The sequence below is a fragment of the Mastigoproctus giganteus genome, chromosome 11, assembly GCF_048544385.1.
Source record: "Mastigoproctus giganteus isolate SK-2022 chromosome 11, ASM4854438v1, whole genome shotgun sequence".
NCBI classification, from domain to species: domain Eukaryota; kingdom Metazoa; phylum Arthropoda; class Arachnida; order Uropygi; family Thelyphonidae; genus Mastigoproctus; species Mastigoproctus giganteus.
Genome location: NC_143585.1, coordinates 52,615,314 through 52,641,510, shown reverse-complemented (window position 1 = coordinate 52,641,510; position 26,197 = coordinate 52,615,314). Strand labels below are relative to the sequence as shown.

General features: G+C 34.8%; 2 protein-coding genes across 6 annotated transcripts in view; one reads left to right on the top strand and one right to left on the bottom strand.

The window, feature by feature from the left end:
• The window catches only part of Dis3 (exosome complex exonuclease RRP44-like protein Dis3), a 219,245-nt gene extending 214,980 nt beyond the window's left edge, over positions 1-4,265 (top strand). The window contains exons 21-22 of the mRNA XM_090385074.1: positions 2,810-2,923; positions 4,054-4,265. Of these exons, the coding sequence (XP_090241200.1) occupies positions 2,810-2,923; positions 4,054-4,122 (183 nt within the window). The 3' untranslated portion in view covers positions 4,123-4,265. The remainder of the gene's footprint in view (positions 1-2,809; positions 2,924-4,053) is intronic.
• A 6,534-nt stretch (positions 4,266-10,799) lies between these two features.
• Positions 10,800-26,197, bottom strand: part of LOC150078009 (uncharacterized) — an 85,981-nt gene continuing 70,583 nt past the window's right edge. The window contains exons 4-6 of one of the 5 annotated variants that reach the window (XM_090384212.1): positions 20,599-20,712; positions 17,767-17,880; positions 10,800-11,220 (exon numbers count right to left, since the gene is read on the bottom strand). In XM_090384212.1, coding sequence (XP_090240338.1) covers positions 11,192-11,220; positions 17,767-17,880; positions 20,599-20,712 — 257 coding nt within the window. In that variant the 3' untranslated portion in view covers positions 10,800-11,191. The remainder of the gene's footprint in view (positions 11,221-17,766; positions 17,881-20,598; positions 20,713-26,197) is intronic. The other 4 variants (XM_090384209.1, XM_090384208.1, XM_090384211.1 and 1 more) reach the window with 4 other exon arrangements.

Sequence of the window (26,197 nt, the reverse complement as noted above, 5' to 3'; positions counted from 1 at the left end):
ACAATCGTACGGTTTTAACGCTTTTAACCTTATATATTTTATTTTCCGGCTTTATTCACAGTCAGTTATTGTAAATAGATTATGTTACAGTATCCTCTCTATTTGTAAAAAAAAAAAGTAAAGTGCAGCCATTATCAACCCACTGCAGGGTGGAAGCCTCCTCAACAATTCATGCTGAGGGAAATGGACCATAATCTGCCACGCTGGTCCAGTGCGGGTTGGCAGATCGACCGTATTCAGCAGTCGGGCTTGAACCCCGGTTTACTCAAAGAGCGTGTGCTACTGCACTCCCGCTCCTGCCCACTCGGCTACGGAGGCCTCTATTTGTATATACACTATTAAATTATTTTAACTCAACGGTTGGTGTATTAATGTAATATCGTGAATATCAACAGAAATTTAGTTTGTTGGGAAACCTAATTGATACAAGTATCCTTCAAACACTATCCAATGTTTAAAAATGATTTTTTTATTATTATTATAGAATACTGTTGTTACACCAATATGGGGGGGGTAGTTCAGAATAGTGGATATCCATGAAAAGACCTCCCTCCATATTGAGCTGAAAGTGAAATTTTTATCTAGTTTATCGATACACTATCAGGTCTCAGCCAGTTTTTAAATTCTGTACAGTGGGATCACCTGATGATGTTAACAACAGCAAATTCTAAGTGGGAAGCATTCAAGGAATTAACTGTGGAAGCTACTAAAAGTTTCATACCTATTATGAAATATTGTTCAAGGTTGAGGCCTCAATGGTTGTCAAATGAACTAATGAGACTCGTGGTAGAGAAGAAAAATGCATATAAATTATCAGGTGACACAGAAGCCGATATAAGCTAGTCTGTAATCAAGTCACAAAGAAGGTTAGGCAGGATACTAAGGAAAACAGCAAGGATTTCTTTACTTATATAAACTCTATAAGGAAGGGAATGAATATGATTGGTCCACTTGATATCGATGGTTCAACTGTTGATCCTGCTCAGATAGCAAACAAACAAAGTGAATGAGTATTTTTTTACACTCACACATGAGTTATTAAAGTTTGAAAATGCCAGGTTATCAAATTGTAGCAGGGTGCATAATGATTTTATAATTACTGAGAGCAAAGTGGAGTAGAAATTGTTGAAGTTAAACATAAGAAGCAAGACACCTGGGGATGGATTAGGTCTATCCAGTTATATTAAAAGAGGTGGCAAAACTTTAGCTATAATTATGGGGACCTCCCCTGAGTCCATCCATGGACTGGAGATGTTCAAATGTATCCCCAATTCACAAAGGGATTGAAGGGTGACACAATTAATTACAGACCAGTTAGTTTAATTTGTTCTTGGTAAAATAATGGAGTCACTGGTTAAAGATGCATTGCAGGATCATCTAGACAAGACTGGAGCAATAATTCAGACACAACATGGGTTTAAGGGAAAGTCTTGTCTGACTTTTGGAATTTGATTGGATATTATGACGTGGTTACAAAGGAACTGGATGCAAAAAATAAATTGGAGCAGAATGGTATTAAGGGTAAGATGGTTGAGTGGGAGAAGACAGGGTGGTAATCAATGGTTGCTGCTCTTTGTGGACTAATGTTATTAGGTTCAGTGTTGGGTCCACTGTTTTATCAATGATATTGATGAAGGTATATCAGGCTTAGTGTTGAAGTTCTGCAGATGATACAAAGGTTGGCGGGGTTGTTAATGGCAGTGTGCTACTGCAACAGGATCTAGAAAATTTGGGCAGGTGGGCTAAGAAGTGGCAACTGAAGTTTAACTTTGACAAATGCAAAGTACTGCATATGGGTAGAAGTAACCCCAGAAAAATGTATGAACTCTGTGGTACTACACTTAAGGTGGTAGAAGATGAAAAAGACCTGGGAGTAATTGTGTAGTCAGATATGAAGTTTTCTAAACAATGCAGAAAGTCTGCCAGGGCAGGTTATGGGGGTTTGTCAATGATATACAGGAATTTTGCTATCAGGGAAAAGGAGGTAATTGTCCCTCTGTATAAGGTAATGGTCAGGCCACACCTTGAGTGCTGGTACAGGTCTGAAAGCCTCATTTTAGGAAGGACATAGATTTGCTTGTGTACAGAGAAGGGCAACAAGATTGGGGAGGAGAATGAAGGGATCCTTTTTCAAAGAGAGAGGCTTAAGTTCTAAAAATTGCAGCAGCTGGAGACTAGGTACCTGCACTGTGATCTGATTGAGGTGTATAAGGCCTTGAATGGGTTGAACACTCCAAATTCTGATGGGATTTTTCCACTTGTTCAGATTACAAACCTAAGGGGGCATAAATTAAAATTGAGGAAAAACAAATGTAGAAACGATGTGTGGAAATTTTGCTTTTAGCCAGAGAGTCATTAAATGCTGGAACAAACTTCCATCTGTCATTGTGGAAGTTGGTATGTTAAATAAATTTATGGGGGAATTGTTTTGTAATTTTTTTTTTTTTTTTTTTTTTTGGCTGATGCTGCATAAGCTCATACACATGCCACTACTACACCTTTAGTTGTGTCATTAAACTAGATGATTTTGTAGTATTGTGTCTTCCTTTTAAACAATAGTGTTTCACCTTGCCTCTCATTATACATTGGATGAACCAATAACTTTAGGCCATTATCTTTTTGTTGAATTGGTGTTATTGACCAGTAAGTGAATAAGGCAATTCCCAATTACTACCCTAATCTGTAATAATTACTTTATAAAATGTGAATTTTGTTTTGTGGAATAAAACATCAAAAATGTGTTTCTACTCAAATGCAAACTCAGATATAATTCTCCCAAGTAACAAAATACTTAATTTTTTACTTATAGGTGACAACCCAAACTTTAGGTTTGGAACAGTTTGATCCTGTTGTAGTACAGCTCTCTGTAGATCAGTCGAATGTCCAACATTTAAAAACATGTGTGAAGTTAGTAAAGCCACAGGTAGTTATTCATTTTCTTGTGAAAATATAATTTGGTTGTTTTTTTTTATCATAAAATCTTTTTTAATTTATAAACAGATGTGGTTACATCTCTAAGGCTATTGTAGAAATAAGAAACACTAAATATATCATGAAATTAACTACAATTAAGGTTATAGTAGATAAGGTGTGATTCTGCTGCCTGAATAACAAAATACTCCAATAATCATAAAAATAAGAGAAGGAAAGCAACACACCCTCAGCAATGTAAACACATCACTCTCCATCCAAGAAGATATGGAATTAAAGACAAATGCACAAGCACTTCTTCAGCAGAAGATTTCATAATAATACTTGAATTTTTATTTTGGTTATCAAAGCATCATGATATTCAGGTTGAATTGCACTTTGCCATGTATAACACTAACTGTAGCAATCAATTTGTTCTGTGATATTTAATGTTCCTTCATGTTTTCTACAAAAAATCACATCAGCCATTACTTATAAATTTTCGGGATATTGCCATCATTCCAAAAATTACAGCACATCAAGTTTACTAATTAAAAAAAAAATTGTAAACTGACTTTAAATATGTATGTTATGTCCGGATTCAAACCCCTCTCCCCCAAATAGTTTGCATTTTGGAACTGGTTTCATTGGCTGCTTACAGTATACATATGATATATACTGCCTATTGCTTTCTCGACACTAATAAATAAGTGAAGTTTTACCTTAGATAAAAATGATGTAGATCTGTTCAACAGAAACTGTTTTGTCTGAGAAACTAAAAATGTTTTAATTGTACTACCCCCCCTCTCCCTATTTGTTTACAGTCAAGTACTGATGAACATCAGTTGTTGGGTGCTAGATTTTTCTGATGTGGCTAGTAAATTTTTTAATGACATTGGTAAACAGCATATCCCACCTCTTTAGGTGGGATATGCTCTTTAATAAGTGCACAATATTGAGTCCACATTGTACACCTATTGATGTACAATGTTTGAGTGCTAAAAAAAATTTTCTTTCAAAGTACATATGACATGCCAAATTTACTGTTTTAAAACATTTATAGCAATCCTCTATGATTAGAATTGCTTGAAATTATTAAATTATCTTACAAAAATAATCTTCACTCCTTACATTTTAATACAGATTGCTGGCTTCAGTGTGCCATCAATAAAAGACGATGAACCACCAAAGAAGAAGAAGAAGACAACTTGATTTAATTGCCAAGTTTGTAGCTTGGTTTTATTCACATATCCATCTGTAAAAATTCATATTTCATGCAAGTCTGTATAATAGATGTACATACTTTTTTTACATTTATTGCAAACCACGTACTTTTATAATGAAAAGTATATCCTTATTTCCAACAGCAGAGTAAGGTTTTGCAACCTTTTATTCTACGAAAGAAAAAAAAACAGTGTATAAATAAATCTTATATAATTAAGTAAAATTCATTATCTGGCTACATTTTAGTATTCATTCAGCAAACCAACATTAATTTGGTAGATTGGTCAGACATCTTTAACAATAGACATCTTTCCAACCACTGAGGTCAAATTCACTGGCCTACAGTTGTGCACTTTTTTGGCACCACTGTTGTGGATAAGGGAGGGAATAGCATTTCCAGTCCAAGGGAATCTTCCAAGTCCAATGATTCCTTCATTACCATTTTCTACCAGTTTGATACACTCTGCATGCAGCCACTTTAATTAAAACTGAATACACACCATCTTCTCTGGGTGGCTTGCCAGCCTTTAATTTCAGATGCTTTTCTGTGAAACATTTGTTGGAGATCATTATATATTTTACAGCAATTAATTGGTTTTATTTTGCATTTATCAAATTAGAATAAAACTGGACATGACTTTAAGTGTGTGCTTTCTTTTTTCCTCATAAAACTACTTGTTTTCTTGATAACAATATTAGGTGAATTGGTTCAGACTACAATTATGAAAGTTAACTTGACGCTTTTCAAAAAAATTAAAGTTGCAGCATTACCTCACTTTCTATCTATGTTGAGTTAAATCTAGTTTACCAGATTTTTAGTTATGCAGCTTCTGCTAAGTGTATATTAAACACAGTTGAAGGGAAAGTAACAAAGCTTTGTTATAAACTTGTTAAAATTGCTGCAGTTATTATGCACTGGGCATCTTTGTTCTGTGGATTTGCTGCTAGCACAGTGTAAACAATATGATTTTAGTACTGATACTCTTCCTTAACCCAGATGCAGCACTCAGAATTATTCCTCTAGGTGCTGTGTTCACTGTCTGATCCCACCCTTATTTTCAATCTCTTCTGAACACAACTGTGAAAAATCCATTTTCTGTATTAGAAACATTTTTAATAGAAAACACTTCAGCAAATGCATGTGCAGCTGGATACCAGCCTGTCAATAACATGAGCACCACTGAATGAAACCAAAACATGCACCAACAGTGCAATTCTACATGATTTAATGTTTACAAAGGCAGTGTTACCAGCTGTAGGATAGCATACATCAAGCCACCCCTCTCTTGGTAATTGTATATAACAGACCACTTACTGTGTTTATATACTTAAGCATATGTAATGCTTTCTGGAGTTTCATTTATAAAACTGATGTGGAGCACAGATTGCCGAAATATTGTTTGGGGTCTCGTCAACCCTTGATACCCAGCCTTGGGTTAATATAGAAAGCAATAAAAGATTTATTCTTCAAGAATAAAGTATTGCAACTCCTAAACCCTCTGTTGGAGTTCTGGTTGCAGATTGGGTCAAGTGCACAAATAAGACATCATCAACATCACAGGTTAAATAAACTTTACTGACCACAGCAAAAAGTTGTGCAATTTAAGATTCTAGTGGCTTAGAACATGCTTTTAATTACTTTTTAGAAACCTGCATTTTATTAGAGCCATTGTGGGCCTCTAATAAACTCATATTAAAGTGATCATACCAAGCATAAGTTTATGCTTGGTATGATCACTGGAGAGGGTAACACCTTCTCCAGGGACTGTAATCAAGGGATTCTGTTTATTGCTGTGAATCTATAGCATAACAGCAATGGGCCAAGCATTTATATGCAACAGCATAAATATACGCAGTTTGTAATTGGAATGTTTACTCCTTCAGTCAGATGGAGTAAACATTCCACCCTTACATTCCCAACCTTTTTTGAATTTTTTGTTATTTAAAGTTGTTTTTGTATTAAAGTGGGAAAAAAAGTTTAACCAAAAAAATAAAATTGGCTAATTTGTGAAGAGGGACAAGGTTATCTGCTGTTATGTATATTTAAAAATATGCTTTCAAAAAGACAAAATATTTATCAAAAATGTATTTCTTGAGCAGCACAATGGTAGGTAAACTGCATTGTTTGAAGATAAAGCACCAAAACCTACATAGGGATTATGTTTATTTCCAAGTTGGTAATATGTATATAATGGGGTTAAATGTTTCGTTTTGTTGGTATTCTATTATCATTTCTTCAGTGACTGCAAAGACTTAACTATTTAGTAGGATTTTGTTTTAAAGTTAATTTTTGTATAGTAAACATGTGAACAGCCAGCTGCCTCTGCAGTATCAATCACAAAAGATCACTTTAGCCACAAGTTTGTTTATGGATGAAGCACATATATTGTGGTTCACTTAATTTTTGTTGATGTGCAAGGGAGGGGGGGGTCTAAGGGATTATCTTTTATAGTCTTAATCTCAGGGTTTATTTGTGCCCTGAGGGTATCGGTTACTGCAGGCATTGGTTTAATGAAAGGGGAAATGCTGCTCATGCTTAGACCTTGTTTTTGTTTATATGGGCTATTTTTTAAGGCTGAAGTAACCTTCTGTTGACAAATCTATTAAGTCAAGAATTTCTAGGGGAAGGTGGTGTGTATCTGGTTGCCTAGATTTGGTGGAGGATGGTCTTGGTCTCTTCTAATGGGACAGTGAATATGATATCAATGTCAAAGGGAGGACTGGAAGATCCTTTGAAAATTAAAACATTCAAGGATGTGATAAAAATTAAATAAACATGCCTAAATATATTTTGAAAACTTTACCACTAACATGTTTCTAGGGTGGTTGATAGGATTTGTTATTTGTTTGGTTGCAGTTTAGAATTTTAAACTTGTTATTTTTAATTTGAGTTAACTAAGACTGTTGTTAAAGATGTGTGTATGTGGTTGTTTGATCTGAATTCCTTAGTTGTCGTTCATGTTATCCATGGTTCCCATTAAAAGGGCTTTTTTGTAGAGTCTGCAGTCAACTGTTCTCAAAAATACTCATTTTGTGGTTCTCTGTCCATGTATAGAAAGCTGGGTCTGAATTTTTCAATCTCCTGTCCTTTTACTGAGTTTTCTTGCTTTGTCCTATGCAGACTTTAGGGAAATCTACATTATAGCTAGTATGTAAGGTTTTTAGTTTTTCTTGGAGGGGAGAGAAAAGACATTGAAATGGAGGTTTTTATTATCTAAATTGTTATTTGGTTTTTAGTATACCTGATCAAAAAAATTTTTAAAGCTATTTCTTTGATGATGAATTGTTCATCACCATTAGGCATATTATTGTACAACTTTTCTATTGTGTTTTTGTAGATAACAGTTACTGAAGATGTGTAATATCTGAAGGATTTGCAGAGGTGGCTTTTCAAGGCACCTATTTTTTTAAGGGATAGTCAGTAGGTTTTTTATAAATTTGTTTTGTTGGTTCTGCTTAAGAGTAGGTCAAGAAATGGTAATTTATCTTCTAATTCTATTTTGAACAGGATGCATGGATGTAGGGCTATTGATGTTTAGGTCAAAGTTGGGTTCTTCAAATGCCATTTGGACAAATGGTAATGACATCTACATATTTAATGTAGACTTTTGGTTCAGAGGTAGCTGTTTCTATAGCCTTGTTATCAAAGGATCTTCCAGTCTCCTTTGACATTGATTTGATATTCACCAATGTCCCATTAAAAGAGATTGGGACATTAGTCTCTTCTACATTAGAAGAGACTAAGACCATCCTCTGCCAAATACTAGGCAACCAAATACACACCACCTTCCCCACCAACCCCTAGACATGCTATTCAATATATTAAACCATTACATTTCAGGAGCTCGGTAATCTAAACTGAGGTTTTTTCCCCCTCTCAAAAAAACTGTCAATTTGTCATACTCCAGAAATTATATGGAAATTTGTATCATATTGAGGTAAACTTCTGTTATTACAAATATTGATATCAACGTATTGAGCATTATAGCTCTGGCTCATACTATCACTTTCTTTTAACAAGTTTTTCCTTCTGTGCAATATCAAACTTTTCTCTTTACTATGAAGCAGTTATAGTAATCTAGTTTGAACATTTAATCCTCAGCAATATCTCATAAATCAAACTATTTTCCCACACACAAGCCCAATACTTTTGTCTTTACATCACTGAGGCATTATTTAATGCAGACATTGTATTTTATATGCAATAAATGCAAAAGGAGTGATACAGCTGTTAATCTTTCATTCTGAAATATGGCAACAGTCTGGCTCTGAGGTCACTAAATTTGTTTGTACTCCACTCATGTATTTTTTTTATACATTTACTTTTCAGATATTTCTCTGGGTGCAAATCCTATTATATGGTTTACGTTTAGCTTAAAATATATAAAAACTGTACTGTGTTTTGTGTGAAAAGATTTCCTGCTCATTCATGTTACTTTTCAGATCACTTCTAGAGTTGAAGTGCCTTACAGCTTCATATTTCATTTTGATTGAATAAACTTGTTACTCTAACATGCCTCCAGTGAAACCAAACAATTCTTAAAACTTTAATTAAATGTCTTAAAACTTTAAATGAGAATTAGTCTACAGTATTAATACTGGCATGTTCTTATCTTGTTTGGCTACTTCAAAACTGTTAAAATTGAGACATTTTGGTCCCTTTAACTACAAATTAACCAGGTTTTATTGTAATATTAGATTAGGTTATTCTCTCAGTTAGGTTACTCTCAATTCAGCCACTTCTTTTCCTATGCTTACAAAGGGTACTAGGAAAGTTTTGCAATACAGCTTTGTTTATTTAATTTTTTCAAAGTAATTTCCTCTACATTCAATACACCTCTCCATCCTCCAAAACCAATCTTTAAACCAGTTCTGCCAAGTTTCACTAGGGAGTAAAGCACACTCTTTGTCCCAATCCCGTAGAAGGTCCTCATCACTGGAAAACCGCCTCCCTTTTAGCTTCATTTTCACATGCGGGAACAGTGCAAAGTCTCAGGGAGCAAGGTCTGGACTGTAGGGAGGGTGCTCGAGAAGTTTCAGTCCTGTCGTGGTCAAATATTCGGTGCAGGCTTTGGCGCTGTGAGCTGCAGCATTATCGTGATGGAGGTACCAGGTGTCCATTCTTGACTTCGGCTGCAGGTTCTTCATAGATCCAATGACTTTAGGCAGGCATTGTTCAGTATACCACTTAGCTGTGACTGTCTTCTGCGTGTCCAAAACGACACGTTCCACAATTCCACTCGATTTGAAAAATACAGCTATCATTTTCTTCTTTAGAGATCGGGATTTTCTGACAATTACGGGTGTGTCGTCATCATCAAAGACCCAAACTTTGTTTTGAGCCTTGGTCGGCAGATCGTAATAGTACAGCCAAGTCTCGTCACCTGTCACAATGTTGTTCACATACCGAGATTGTCCCTTATCAAACTTTTTTAACATCTCCCGGCACCAAATCACACGTCGTGTCATTTGCTCTTCAGTCAGTTGATGTGGCACCCAGAGAGAACAAAGTTTCGTCACGTGCAAATGATCTTGCAGAATCGAACGAATTGCTGGTGCATTTAGGCCCAAAGTATCCTCTATCTGCTGGTAGGTCACTCGCCTGTTTTCGTCAAGCATTTTCCTCACAGCAGTAACGTTTTCCTCCGTAACTGACGTTCGTGGCCTTCCCGAAATCTCTCAGAATCCTCCAGAGTGAAATTTCCCCTTTGGAATTCTCTATACCACCTGAATATCATTGTACGATGTGGACAATCATCATCTAGTGCAAGAGTCATTTCTTCTAAGCACTGGTCTATGGTTTCGTGCGTGGTTAAACCACGCACGAAATTATACTGCAAAACTGTCCTTATCTCATTCCGTGACCATGATGCCATCGCAAGCACTTTACACTCACTATTAATGAATAACTGAGCCCATCGACTTGACGCGGCGGCTACTATGCACGTATGAACATGTCTCAACATGCAGCTTCCTGTGATTCATTGTTGCGTCATATTGCAAAACTTTCCTAGTACCCTTTGTAGAAGTTGAGTGCAGTAAATTGTAAGTAAAGAAACAGAACTACACAAAATGAATGAAACTTAAATTACATGTCCATAGTGTTAGTGTGTAAAAGTGACTGGGAAACAATATAATTACTGTGGCCATTTATTGAAGAAAAGATTACAAAAGTGCTTATCTAGAACTTCTAACTTACACATACACAACAGCTTCCAGACATGACAGAGGGGGAGGAAACACATTTAGTTATAAAATACTCATAAAAATGGAATGAGTATTAAAATGAGCTTTGTCATCTTTATTTGTACTTAATGTAAAAAAGTAAAAAAGCTATAAAGGCAGTTGGGTCCCATTATGAAATATCAAGTTTTTTTGTTCTTTTCACATATAAATTTTAAAAATGGAATCTTGAGGAACTGTCTTCTCGACTAGCAAAATATCTCCATTTACATTAATCAAAATGCTTATTCCATTAAACTGCAGACATAATATAAAATGTTAACAGAAGAATTAAGTTTTCTCATGACCACAGTAAAACTTGCAATTCTTTCACACCTAAAATTGTATATGAAGTTGCTAGAGATTTCCCTGCTACTGTGATACATGAATTTGCACATACTGATATATATGCATATATAAATACACACATATATATATATTATATACATATCAAAAATGACAATTTTGAAAGATTTAAGAAATCAGTTTACATTAAAACATTGAGGCACTGGTAATGGAGGAAAAGTAAAGCAACTGGTAAAGTGTTAGTGAATACAGACATGCAACTCCATAAGTACAATCAATCACTTAAATACAAGTCCATTCCAATGTAATCAATACTTATGGAACTTAGTCACCAGACCCTCCTTTCTGACCTATACACGTCAGTACTGAGCAGAGCAGAGAATCTCTTGATGACAACTGAAGTTTAACACTTATTCCTTGACCAGGGAGGAGCACCATGGAAGCCTGAAGATTATAACATATGGCCTGCTTGAAAGGAAGTGAGCAAAGGAGGACTGTACATTGCTGTCCTCAGAAATGTGCCTCAGATTTAAGCAGCACTCTTCTCCTGGTCAATAACTGAAAATAAAAATACATTTATTTTTCACTCATTCAAACATTAACTGTAAATGGTTAATTCATCTGTAAAAGGTCCTTTACACTCAAAACACCACATTTTTAAAATGAGAATTTCAATGAACAAATTAAGTGAAGGACCATCTTTGGTCCCAATGATGGAACCAATCACTTGTGAAACTGTCAACCAGTTCCTTGTAGCTGGCAACAGAAATTTGTCTATTCCTATAGTTCAAGTTAGAGTTTTGCAGCAGAACTGTTACTCAAAAACCTTGCACAACACATACATCTGGCATTCCATGGTATAATGCAAGGTTTGTGAGCTGCAGTTCTACCATGAAAACCCATACCTTGCAATAAAGGTTGGATGCACTTACAGACATCAGTTTTGTGAATACTTGGAGTCTGAATTAACAGTGAATCCAATTTAAAAAAAAAAACCCACTTTGGGGCATTTTAGAAAAGTGTCAGAAACAAGACATCCTACTTCAAGCAGCAAACTAGCATCCATATGAGCTGACCAAGTTTTCAGTCTCCCCATATCAAACATTTGCAGAGATGTGTTCCCCCTCAGGGGTTATTGAGATTTAATAATTCCCCTGTGGAGCACACAAATATTAAGATGTTTTTCATCTAGTGTCACAATGTGTGGAGGATAGTGCATAACAACTATCATCTCCTTAGAAGCAAAGGTACAATAAACTATTGAATATAGCAGTACATGCATTTGAGTTTACTCTGGTCATAATGGAGTATAAACAGAATACTGTAGCTCCTTTGCCACCTGTTTATGCTACAAAGAGTAACACTCCATATCTCATAACAGTGAAGTCCCCACATTCTTCCCAAGTATAAGTTATCTATATACAAAACCTGAACCTTGGGCAGGATAAAACAGCTGCCCTTTCTCCAATCACCCATGAATCCTATCCAAGTCATTCTGAAGAGTTCAACTTGACCTACCTTGTTAATCATGCTCTTTACTTTCAATCTACAGATTAAAATTTTACCCTTTCTTACTTCATCAGCATCACTGAAGAAAATCAGAAACAACAATGGCCTCAGCACTGAACTTAGAGATCCCACTTTAACCTTAGTCATCAAAATGATTGCAGCTCTGCCATGAATCAGGCAAGTATGATTTAACACTTTCATTGTGCACTATCTATTTGCATAATAATACTTAAGAGGCAATCTGTCATTGGTTATGTAGCTATAATACTAAAGCTTACATAGAATCTTCAATTGTCTAAATACTCTGAATATCCCTAATGGTATTTTGCATTCATTATAGCAAATTTGGAAGCAAAAAAAAAAAAAATTCTAAGGACCAAAAAATCTCATTCCCCCTGCACATTAAGATAGTCACAAAATGAAAGAATGTCAATTTATTAAAGAAATAAGATTTTACAATCTGCAAATAGCATGTTCTGAGACTGCCATTGCTAAACAATTTAGATCAAAAACTTAGATAAGTTTGCTGCAATAGGTAGGATCAGAGCATGAAAGGCAGAGTATCTGGATCTTGAAATGGTACTCTTGGAACAAGTAATGATTATGTAAAAAAATGTTCCCATTGACAACCTAAAAAAAATTTTTTTTTGTGCATCAACTGAATATTGACAGTTAAATTGATGGACAATTTGATGAATTTGAGGGATACTCAAAAGATTAGTCTTACAGCTTCCTCCCCTCACCACTATTCAAATGCAGCTTAAATGCAAGTGAATTACACACTATCATGCATCCTCATAATTCTTTTATGAAATCTGCTCTGCTACTGAAATGGCACATTTGCTATGCATAATTTAACAAAATAAACCTACTGCCACTGGACAATCAATGCAAAATGTAATCTTCATTTTCTTGGGTTTCACTGCTTCCTGATGCAAATAATGCAGCTTCTGATTTTTAATCCATGTGGTGAAAACTGGATTCTCCCCCCCCCCCCCAAGTAATCTTCACCTACGGCTAATTACTTTGGTCAGTGAGAAGAAAGCCCTTTTGAATCCTGGGTCAAAATAGTCAGTCGATCAATGTGTTAGTACTGTAGTACATATTCCAAATTAGATTATACTATATTGTATTAGTAGAATTAAATTAAATGTACAACCTTTTTGTACTTTTGCTGATTTTATGATCCACTGTCCTTTCTGCATAATGGCCATTTTGCTCATTCCTCTGGAGGGTCAACTGTAAAGAGCTTTGACTACATACACTGGTGTTCAAAGAAAGTGCATCATCCCTTAAAAATTGTAATTCAAATAACTTAAGTATATGGCAATATTTCTTATAGGTTGCATCAGATAAGATTGTCATGCATCAGCTATATAAGCACACTCTGCAAGAGTTACAGTAATTTGACTCTGTCAGGATGGAGTTACGTGCAGTTGATGCCACGAAAAAAAAAAAAAAGAATGCTATTGTTGCTTTAGGTGAGGAAAAAATGTTCTTCCCGTCGTATTGCTTCGTGTCTTGTAATCAGTCAGTGAGTAGATTTCTTTCCAAACTCAAGAATACTGGTTCTGCTGACAGGACAAAAGGAACCGAATCTCTACACCAAAACAGGACCACGTTTTGAAGTGCTTATGCCTTAAAAACCATAAAGCTTCTTTGTCTGAGCTGAAAAGAGAATGGAAAGAACATACAAGAGTGGTAGCAAGTGCAGTAACAGTCAGGAAGATGCCTCTTCAAAAATGGACTTTTGGCCAGTCATCCTAAGAAGCCCCTCCACACAAAAAATGAAAAAGGGCCAGTTAATTTGGTGTAAGGAGCATGTCAAATGGACCCCCATGCAGTGGAAGTCAGTTATTTTCTCGGATGAGAAGAAATTCAACCTGCACGGCTCTGATGGGAAATAAACGATTTTCCATAGACACTGAAAAAAACCATCCAGACTATTGTGTGTACAGTGAAATTCCCTACCAGCCAAATGATATGGTGGAACAGTAATGTGTTTACATTTGTTACAGGCAAAAAAAAAAAATGGTTGGAAGAACAGTCCATTACAACTGTTAGCTGGCCAGGAAACAGCCCAGACCTGAATCCTATAGAGAACTGTTGGCATAGTGTGGAATATGCTGTTGCCAGAAAGAAACCAAAGACCTTTTGTGAACTTCAGGAAGCCATAAGTGTTTGGAACCATCAGTTGATTATCTTCAGAAATTGATCTTGTCAATGCCTCAATGGTGTGCTGCCGTCATCATGGGCAGTGGCGGTTCAACTAAATATTAGTTTGTACCTGGTTAACTTTATTTTGTTTTCCATTTAAAATGATAAACTGAATCAAATGGAGGGATTCTAATAATATTTCAGCCATAATTGTTGTATAAAGATTGCAAATGCTCATTTTGGAATATTTTGAGAGCAACTGTCAAATATTACTTAGCTTTGCCTTAACTAGTAATAAATATCTTTTGTTTATATTTCTATTTGTGATGCTAGTCATTAATGTAACATACTACTGTGAGAAATGGTTAGAAATCTGAAATTCCCAGGTGATGCACTTCCTTTGAACACCAGTGTATATTCTAAGTCACATACAAGGAAAAAGCAGTCTTTCATAAATTATACCAAGATGAAGGATGCAAATAACAAATCATTAAACAAAACAAAAGAATCTGTTGCTGCATTTACAGACTCTTGGAAGTCCCCCATTTTGGTACTAACAAAATGTAATCAAGACTATACAAAGAAACCTGTCTTTCAATTGGAAAAACTGAGATATCTCAAAATCAGATAATTAGAAAAACAGTAACTAACACTGAAAATATCTTAAGTTAGCCAACAATAGAAAATATCACTAGCTTGTGTATCAGCAAAGTCAGTGGAGCTGAAGTAATGTCTATGGACTAGTTAATTCTTCTCAGAACAGCACTGGACCAGTTCAGAAACCAATCCCTTAAAGATATACGACTACAAAATATATATGGTTCTGTATGCTGAGAAATTCATAAGGTTTCATCTTAGCTAGCAATATTCCAAGTCTAAAGGAAAACCACCATAAGTCTACCATAAACCATTTTATTATATTGATGTTAATATCAAGTTCACAGCCTAATACTATTAAAAGGAATTAAATACAGATTGAATTTGATTTTTTATCAGTCTACCATCCACCTATGCGAGAATTTTGTCCTAGCAGTCCAAATGACAGTATATTCTCAGCAAACTGGAGCTTAATGTATTATGGCTATCCACAAAGATTGACAAACTGGGAGGCCAGACTACTGTTATTATTCAGATTTAAGAGTGTGAAATTACTAATTTCAGATTTAAGAGTGGAAAAAAAAAAAAAAAAAAAGACCTTCACTGCCAATGAGTTTAATGGCTTTTACCAAGATTGAAAGTGAAAGTATATAGAAATAAATATCCCAGGATGAAACAGTCTTTAACAAGTTTGCATACATTCTTTATCTATTGTTCATTTAGTTAAAGTGTAACTGTTCTTTATCTGATATTAATTTTTGATGCAATCACTCAAAATCTTTACCTTTACCACCTGACAGTGGAAAATAACATTTCTGAAATGTCACAGTCTATAAAAATCTTATGAAATTAGCACTTTTCTTATAACTAGTAAAATGTTTCAGCATTTCTGGTACTTAGAATCTCACCATAGTGTGCCATGCTTATCACACATGAGTACAGTACACTATGAAAATGGGAAGTTCCTTCAGTAACTTTGCATTGGTACCACGTGATAAAAAGCAGGTGGGCAGATATATAGGAATACTGTGCACGAGTGTGCACACACAAAATGCAGTGTGAGAATGGGCAAGAAAAGATTTTCCCTGTGGTCAGCACCAGACAAGCCAGTTAATAAGGAAAATGGGGTTACACAATGTGTAATGGGAGAAATATCTAGATGGGGTGCCCTTGAAAATGTGGTAGTGGAGTTGGGAGCCTGTAATGAGAGTTCAAGGGAGCAGATATCTGGTTTGGAGACATTGGGTCAGGGTGTGTGTAAAACAAATTTGTTACTTGAAAAAACTGGAACCTTGTAACGTTGAAGAGTATCATAAAGAGCAACATCTTTATACTTATAGTGAAAGGTTGATGGAATTGATAGAAGGGAAGTGAAGGTGGCTCAATGGCAAGGTGCGGTGAAAGTTAAAAAATCCAGATTCCCAGCTGGAAACCAGTGGGATGTGAAGGCTGCACTTATTAAAGCTCTGACAGGGATGCTTAAAACATTTCAAATAAGAAATGGTCAGAAAATTGATTGTCTTAGAAACGGAAAATGAAAGAGATTGAGGAGATAAAAACAATGAAAGAATACAATGTTTGGGTGTAACATTTTTTGCCAAGGCAAATCACATACTATCTGGGTGATAGTATGTGATGTAGATAAGCAGTTACTGAATGAGCTCTGTGACAGGAATTTAAAGTCATGAACATAAGAGGGCAGGACATGGAAGCTTCCAGGATACATAAATATCTAATAGTGCAGAGAAGATTATATATTGGTGATAATGTTATATCTTTGGACATTCAGAAGTGCCCAATTATAACTACCCTCTGTCTTTTGACACTCAACCATCTCTTTATCAATAGTAGTAACTTGCCCCAAATGCACATTACTCCTAGCAGTCTTTCACATAGAAAAGTGTCAAAAGCTTTCTGTCTATGAAAATTATTTCATAGAACAAATTATTTTTTGCATCAGTTACTTTTAGTTTAGTACATAGATAGTTTTGATTTCTTTTTTTTTTAATGCAAGAAGGGTGAAAAGCTATCAATAAAAAACTTTTTCAAAACTAAATTGAGGCATTCTAAAGAGACTGGATTCAAGAGTGCTAGATCACCCTTCATTTTCATGATTTTCAGCAATTTGAAAATATTGTAACTGTTATTGTAAATAATGTAGAAACTTTTGCATTTTCCTGAATATACACTGTATCTCTGTGTTGACTAATAAAATTATTGTGTGTACAACTTTGAGACTACCTTTTAGTTTTATGTCTGGGAGCTTATTATTTTGGTTTTGCCTATATAGTTCAGTTACCATTGGTGTATACATCTTTTCTGGAATATTAGAATGAAATCTTGGTATGAAACTCTGATCAGTGAGATCAGTTCTGAGCTGTCTTTGCTGCTATGCCATTGGTTACTTCATTTCCTTGCTAGATCCAGAAAATATTCTATTCTCAAGATCAGCCAAGAGTATTTTAAGTAATACTATCTTTTCTGTATCCAGGTTGTCTATATTCAGGGGATTTTTTAGAGCATTTAGCAAAGTAAACAGTCTGGGAAAAAAATGCTTCTTCAGACACCTGACAACAATGTGATGCAGAAAAGTATCTGGCTTCCTTGCACTGCATGACTAATAATAATACTATATTTAGTTGATAATCACTTGGTCATTTGGAGAAATACTGTTACAATCTTATTTCTATTTGGAGCAGGGTGATGTGATCCACTTCCCATCTGATTTGTCAAAGAATTGTAGGTTTTGTTAGTAACTCAATCAGTAAAGTTTCCTTACAGTTTTATATGTACATATATAGAATTCAGTTACCAGTTTCACATTTTAATATAAAGACTTACCTTCTTTTGTTGGCAATGGATTTTTTTCATTAGTCTCAGCATGTTTCAGCTTTGAGGGATCAAATGCTTCAATTCCCTGGAAAAGCTGCAAATGCCCCTTTTCCTGTTCAATTTCTAGAGCAAGGCAAAGAAAAATTAAATTCAAAAAATACATTTAAAATTTATTGAAGTATAATTAATTTGATAGCAAAACTGATATTTCCATAAAAAGTAAGAAAAGTTTATTATCCAACTGCAAAATAACCATTTGGCTCAATTGAAATTAAATTATTATAATAGTAGTAATTTATCTTACTTCACTGTTTACAAGCATTTTCAGTGTTAATGCTTTATGAACATAATTCTAACTTAACTCTAGATACTACAAACATAATGCAAAACTAATTTGTTTACAGAAAGATCTAGATGAGCTTTTCATTGCCAGCCAAGACCCGCATGATTTATTCAATGATGGTAGAAACATCTGAAAGGGGTTTTTAAACAGTGGCCAAACTAGTCAATTTTATTTCTTTCTCTCAGAATTCATCACACAAATTAAAAATATGATACAAAATTTCGATGTAAAAACTAATGCTTGTCTTAGTTGCAAATATGAAACTAGTCATTTTTAAAATCCAGCTGATAAACAATGACTAACATTGAAAACATTAACTTCAACTACCATTCATATTTAAAAGCCAATTTACCAGAAATCAGATAATATAATCTGATTTCAGTGAAGTTGAATTATATCAAACACTTTTACACATTTTCAATGTGTCTTTTTTAAAGGTTTTTTTTTTTTTAATTTTCAGCATTATCTATCCACAAAATGCTTTGTCTATGGATTCCCCCCTTCCTTATTACACTTTTTAGAAAGAGTTATATTAAAAAACTCTTAACTGGACACTGTGGGTTTTTGAGAACCACACAAGTTAAGGATGTTTTGTTTCATCTTCTACTGATGCACACAGCTGAAACTTAGTTGTCAGAATGTTTTCTGTAATTTCTCCATTAATTCCAAAAATTTCTATTAGTTTTCCCAGAAAAAGTAAAAATTAAAGTCTTAAGCTTAATTTTGATAATTATATACACTTGTAAAAAAAAACATGAAATTACCACTCATCTGTGAGGTCCAATCACTGGAGGTATTAAACACCCAGTGATTGGCTTTATAGCCACACATCCATATGTTATGCTGTTTGGCCTTGTATTATGGCAGAGTTTGGCTCATTTCCAATTGAAGTGATGGGCTTATAACACTGGAGGACTTCAACCTTTACTGATGCACAATGGCTTTCGCTTGCGATTTCCAGTCTTGTTTGCACTTTTTTGATTGACATTTTGCTCACTGTCAGTCAAAGATAAGAGATAATATTCAAATACGAGAGGCCAAGTCTAAGGCACTGAAGAGGTGTTTACTTTCAAAGCTAATTTTTTTAAATTATTAATATAATAGATGGATTTTTCACTGTATTCAGAAGATTGAAAATAAGTAGCCATTAAAAAGTAAACAATTTTGAATTATTTGGATGCCCAGTTCCATTGTATAATTAGCTGACTCATCTTTAATGACAACACACAGAACAAAAAAAAAACAGTTGACAGAAGTTGATTTACTGCCATGAAGTACATGGGATCAGTTTTAAAAGTGATAATATAGCTAATGCTAACTGTTGAAAGTATGCAATACCAGAGCAACTTGTTACCAAGGCACAAGTTTGTTCTCCTGTGATAATCACAACCACTGCATTATTTAAAATGCTACTGCCTACAAATCCAATGAAAGATAAATGATTACAGGTGTAAATAAGTTTAGTTTATACTTAATGTTTAATAAAATATGCTTCTCCAAAAATACCTCAACCAATAGGTTGAGCTATTTCTCTCAAAAATCTGGAAAAATTTTAAATCCAGCACCTCTTAATCCCCAACACCACTGGATTTTAAGGAGTTTGCTATGTATTAACAATTATGCTAAAATTCTTTTAAAAACAATGTAATTGATTTCTTGATAGATCCTAACAGAACTTCTATCTAGCTATCTTTGTAATCACTGATCAGTGATGTGGGAACTTATCTTCCCATATTTGAATGTACTGATTTTTCTGAGAAAGAAAGGCAGATTTTAATTACAACATGGGAGAAGTGCCTTAATTCCTTTAATTAAAATTCTAATTCACCTCTGCACCATGCCTGAAGAGCATATACCAACTTATCTAAATATTCCAACAGGGCTCATTTTTTAGTTAAAGCCTTTTGGTACTGAAGGCAGTTTAATTATTCGGGTAAAATGGAACCAGAAACAATCCTATCCTGAATTTGTAAATGAAATAGTTCTCTTCTAAATCAGGACATTTAGATAAGACAGTCTTTACAAGTCTCATTAAACAGCCTACACATTAATACCAAAGGAATTTGCCTACAGTAAATTTACCTGTTAAATGTAATTAATTTACCTACAATTCATAAATCAGAATGAATGACATGTCTGCCAAAGAAAACAGAAGCTGATTTTAAAAAAAAAGTAAATGAAATTAATTTGTCTATATCATTTTTAGTCTGGAAATTAAGTTTTACTAAAAGAAAACTGCCTTGACATAATGATACTTGATGTTTTAAGTACATTTAGACTCTTCCAGCATCCTGCAATGAAACATTTTAATAAACATCCCTTATATTAAAAGCACAAAACAGAGCAATATCACAGACAAAGACAGATGAAGGCTTTTCTGCAAATGAATTTTGCAACACATTTTAGTACTTCCACCAACAGAAGTGACAAACACATGACAAACAAAATGCAATGACCAAGGACAGTATATCAGCAATATCATGTAACTGCCAGTTTACCTTCAGGAGTAGGTAAAATGGTCTTTTCTTGTGTTTCTGTATGAAGCAAGACATTTTTATCAAATTCTTCTATGCCAGTCACAACATTTATATGTAGTTTCTCTTGTTTAAGATCTATAGAAGGGAAAAAATGATTAATGCTGATTTTAATACAGAACTATAAAACTGAATATTTTAATAAACCCTCTCTTCTTTTATAAAAAAAAAAGATAAACTTCAGTAATGCTCACTTAGTTACCTGCAAGTGCTATCTGTATAAATTTCTAAAACATAATCAACATGTGCCTCAGAACAACTGCTGTTTAAGACCATGTAAAAATTCTTAACTAAAAAAAAAAAAACACCTCTGTCAAATTTTTGTAGTGAATTGACCAACAGATTTTTATCTACAAATATTTGCAAAAAAAACCATAACACTTTCACTTGAAGTTTACACATGTAAATATATATATATAAATAGCAAGATTTGCCATCCACTTGATATAATAGGCATACGCATATTTGAAAACAGAAATTTACAATGCAAAAGACTCACAATGGCACTCATCTTTCATTTTGCAAAGTTACTGCTATGATTTTTCACAATCAGTAGAACCACACCTGGCAGTAGGACTTCTCATTTGAATCCAGAAGATATTAAGTCTTAATGTTGCATTACTAATATACTGCACTTCTCTTACAAAAGATATAAAGTACAGTACTATTTATCTGTAATGTGGCACCAAATGGCCCTTTACAGGAGTTACTGCCATTTTACTGAATGGTAGTCGGGCATTCCAAATGCTACACTTAATCCAATGATAATTTTACTGATAAGATGAGATTTTACGAGTGGCATTAGAAACTTCTAATTTAAGAAGAACAAAGTATCGTGCCCATTTTACTAATGGCAAATATAAGCATGGTTCATATGAGAACAGCAACAGTTTATTTAACCACTGGTGTTCATTGTTTTTAACAACTTGTTAAAACGTGTTTGTAGCTGCCACACGGTTTGAATTTTTCACATTACTCTTCATCTCATTGAAGAAATTCCAATAAGGAAATTTAAGTCTTTTCTTACCTCTGTGTAGAAATAAGTAATGCAATCTGCTGGATAAACAATTCAATTAAAGAATTGAAATATGCATATGTATAATTAACACTAGTGTAACCTGAAAAAGAATGTGCTTAGACCTCAGTTATTTTTAAAGTTCAAGCCTATTTCAATAGACCAATTACAGTGGAGCCCTGCTTTACAATATTAATTGTACCAGACACATCATCGTATGTAATGTGAACCCAATGTTTTTTGGTAATTCGTTCCAAGACCTCAGAAGTTGAAATTTTTGCTATATAACTAAGATGTATCTCTAAAAGGCAATTTTTATCATGGAAATTGTATTAGTTTTATATACAATATGGCCAACATGCTTACAGCTGCTATTAGCTGAGAGGAAGACCAACATGGTCCAGTCAGAGCCAACCATAAGCCCATCATAAAGTGAAATAAGTAGGCACCAGATAACATGATCACTGGTTAGTACAGGGGTTGGCAATTTTTGATCTAATTTAAAAAAAAAATCTGAAGAGCCACACCTCAGCTCAAGCTGGAAGGAGAGGGGAGATTAAGTGGAATAGAGTGGGAAGATGCTTTATTAAAAATATTTTGAAACATTTATTAACACTAAAAAAAACAAACATCCAATTAGGTATGAATTAATGTGACTTTTGCTGCTGAACTTCTTGAGCAAGTATGCTGTAATTTATCTTTAAACATGTCAAAGACTCATTGTTCAGATGGCTTCTTGATTTATTTTTTAATAAACCTTTATGTTCGAAAATATTTGCTCACAGAAATAAACTAACAGAGAAGTCCAAATGCAACTTTTTCATAAGTTACTCCATGCATTGAACACTATTTGACCTTGCTTTTTCAACTCATCTATCACCATCCATTTGTGTAGAATTGAAAGAGCAACATTTTGCCTCCCCAAATTCTCAATTTCAAGTCATTTTTAGTCTTGCACTCCACATGTCCTTGATTTTTTAAGTCCTCTAACTCCATTTCCAATTCTGCTCAATCTTTCTTTTGAGTTGACATTTTAAAAGTGATAGCAATTTTAATGTCCTCTTATTTCACTTGTTTAATAATACCAAGTCATTGATTTAAAAAGTCAAGTGATTTATGTGAATTCACATGCCTATCACAAACACATGTACACACTGATTATTTTGTTCCTATTTTAATATCTTTATTGCAATCAGTGAACAGTTACATGGATGCCTGATGCAATACCCATAACAGCAACACTTCTAAGGGTTATATACTGGCCTTTAAATTATCATAAGAAATTTACATTTGCCAAGTCCTTAGCAAATGCTATTTGCTTTCTAGGAATTCATTAAAAAAAAAAAAAAAAACTTTTCTAAATATGATTGAGTGCTTCTGTTAAACAAGAGACTGTGGACAGAAACTTTTATATTTGCCACTGCCTAAACAGTTAACCTTCGACACCTTGCAGTATGTGTACTCTGCTCGCAATGTGCAGGAAAACTAAACTGAGAAATGCTTGTGGTTTTGCTGAAACTAATGCTATATTCACGTCACAGCCGCATGCAGGTTGCTGACCCCTGGGTTAGTAGAATTTGCCTGTTAATAGAATCAAATTTCAAAAAACCAATTCAAATCATTAAAATGTACTACACTTTCATTGTTATCATATGTTCAGTTATGAGAATCGATTTTGAATGCCTTTGATATTTTTCTAAAATACATTCTGGAGGTCACAACCATAAAAAACAAACAATTTACAGTTTCCTGGGCTTTTCTGTTAGTGCAATCTATTATAAATGGGTAGTAAGTTCAATCTTATTGCATTTGCAATAATACCGATAGCTGGAATTGTGGGTTTTTACATTGTGGTGAAATGCATTTCCCCTTCCATGAAATCTTCAATCATAAAAAAAAAAAAACAATTTCAGAATCTTCACTTCGTTCCTATTTTTTAGGCTTCATAAACTTGTACTTCATAAACTTGTTACTTGTTTATTATTGATTGCTTATCTTTTTTTACTGTTTTAAATTTTACAACAAAAAGTCAATGAACAGAAATATCAATATGTACATATTACAGTATTAATTAAGCTATGTACATAAGCATAAATTTATTATTTTGCTAACCTATGGAAACTAATTCTTCTGATTTTCATAACATTTAGTTTTGTTAATTGGTAAGGTAATAAAGTGTTAATTTGTGCTTTATATCTTTACTTTTATACCCTGTGGACAGTATTCCTCCTATTTTCACTTATTTGAATCACCATTTAATAGAATTAAAATTCAATTTGCAAACATGATCACAATGACTGGTGCTTACTACATATCGTATAGTGAGTGGTATTTTATTATGGAGAGCCCATCATAAAGTGAGCTGATCATTCAGTGAACAAAGTAAAGCCAGGGGTCCACACTGTATATAGAAATAGCATGTCATAAGAGGAAGTCTATAAAATAAGCACTCTTTTAGTAGTGCAAGGATAGGGTTTTGTTGCACTAACCAAAAAAAAAAAAATATATATAGGTAAAATACCAAGTTATGCACTTCCCTCAGATAAGTAACTATTCAGCTGACTTGAATTTCCTCAAACTATCAAACCTCAACTACCTACAAAGGCAACTTGTTCCAGTAATCAACAACTTCTTGTTGGCTAAACAAAAACTTCCCCTGTAATTTGAATTATGGACCCTAGTTCTGAATTCTTTATAACAGTGAAAATTAATTTCACTAACCCTAACCTTATGAACCTCAAGTCCCCCTTAAGGTGCCAGGTTACCAAGTTCTGTAGTCCACATAATTGGAGTTTTGTTTGTTTGTTTGGTTTAGTTTTATTGGCGCATCAGCAACTAAGGCTATAATGCGCCAAAACCTTGTCATGAAAGTGATAAAAATCTTTCAGTGACCTAACGAATTAGGTCACTAAGTCAGGGTATAAAAACCACGTATATATTTTAAAAGACGAATAGCAGTAAACAAGGTAAAAATAAAAAGATTTTTTAAATATGGTTAAAAAGGTTTACTGATTTCAGGAAACTTAAAAATAGCAGACACGTGGTCATTGTCGGATAAAATCTGACTGAGTGTATAAGGCTCAGTCAGATGGTTAAAAGCGATAAAACGAGCATTACTAAAACTGGGACAGTCATATAAAATATGTTTAACGGATAAAATGGTGTCGCATTGCTCGCACATAGGAGGATCATCCGCCCTCAGCAGAAACGAATGTGTCAGATGACTGTGTCCTATGCGGAGTCGGGCAAGAACAACTTCCTCGCTCCGATTCCTGCGCAGACTGGAATGCCATGTTTGTATTAGAGGCTTTATTTGGTATAATTTATTTGTTCTCTCTCTATGCCATAGTTCTTGCCATTGGGAATATATATATTCTCGTATTATTTGCCTGTAGTCTGTATAGGGGACTGACAGGCAACGATTGTTAGTGGGAGCTGCTGATTTGGCTGCAGTGTCAGCCAAATCATTTCCCTTTATCCCAATATGGCTAGGAATCCAGCAGAAGCGAATATCAAATTTATATTTATGAAGAGAATATATCTTCTGCTGAACCCGAGAGAGAACTGGATGACAGCTGCGTCTCAAAGATAATAAAGCCTGTAATACACTCAAAGAATCAGAGTATATTATTGACCTTTGGCATTGAGAAATTCAAATGTGATCCAAGGCTAACTCTATAGCATGCAGCTCTGCAGTGTATATGCTGGATTCGGGAAGAATCTGCTGAGATATTATAGTGTCCGGGAACACAACAGCAGATCCAACGAACGATTCAGACTTCGAGCCGTCTGTGTAGACGGGCAGGAAGTCTGAGTTCTCAGCTCGATGTGCAGAAAAGAGCTGCTGGTAGACAGATGATGAGGTCTCAGACTTTACCCATTTCTTAAGGGAAAAGTCGCACGATGGAGTATGAGCATGCCAGGGTGGAAGAGTTTCTTTTGGTGTTTGTGCAACCTTGTCTACCATGATGTTAAACTCTGAGTAGCTCTTGGACACGAATGCCAAAAGGTCGGTTGGCAGTCTGACGGGTATTATATAAGTTTTCCCAACGTGGCTCAAAAACGGATGTCCACGTAGGATGGTCTGGCAGGGATTTCAACTTTAGAGCATAGTTTAAAGACAACTGCTTACGTCGAAGCGATAACGGTGGTTCGTTTGCTTCGACGTATAAACTCTGGACAGGAGATGTGCGATATGCTCCAGTAGCGATACGAAGAGCCTGGTGATGGACAGGATCCAGCCATCGAAGGGCACTGTCTCTGGCTGAAGAATATACCTGGGACCCATAATCAAGTTTGGATCGCACAAGTGCACGGTAAAGCCGAAGAAGCGTGCAACGGTCTGCTCCCCAAGATGTAGAGGAGAGCGAGCGGAGAATATTAAGCCCGCGTGTGCACTTTGTGCGAAGTTGACGGATGTGGTGCAGAAAGGTCAGCTTTTGATCAAATACGAGTCCCAAGAATTTTGTGTCCGCTGCTACTGGAATAGCATTTTGTCCGAGCCTTAATTCAGGTTCAGGATGAAGATTACGCTTGCGACAAAAGTGT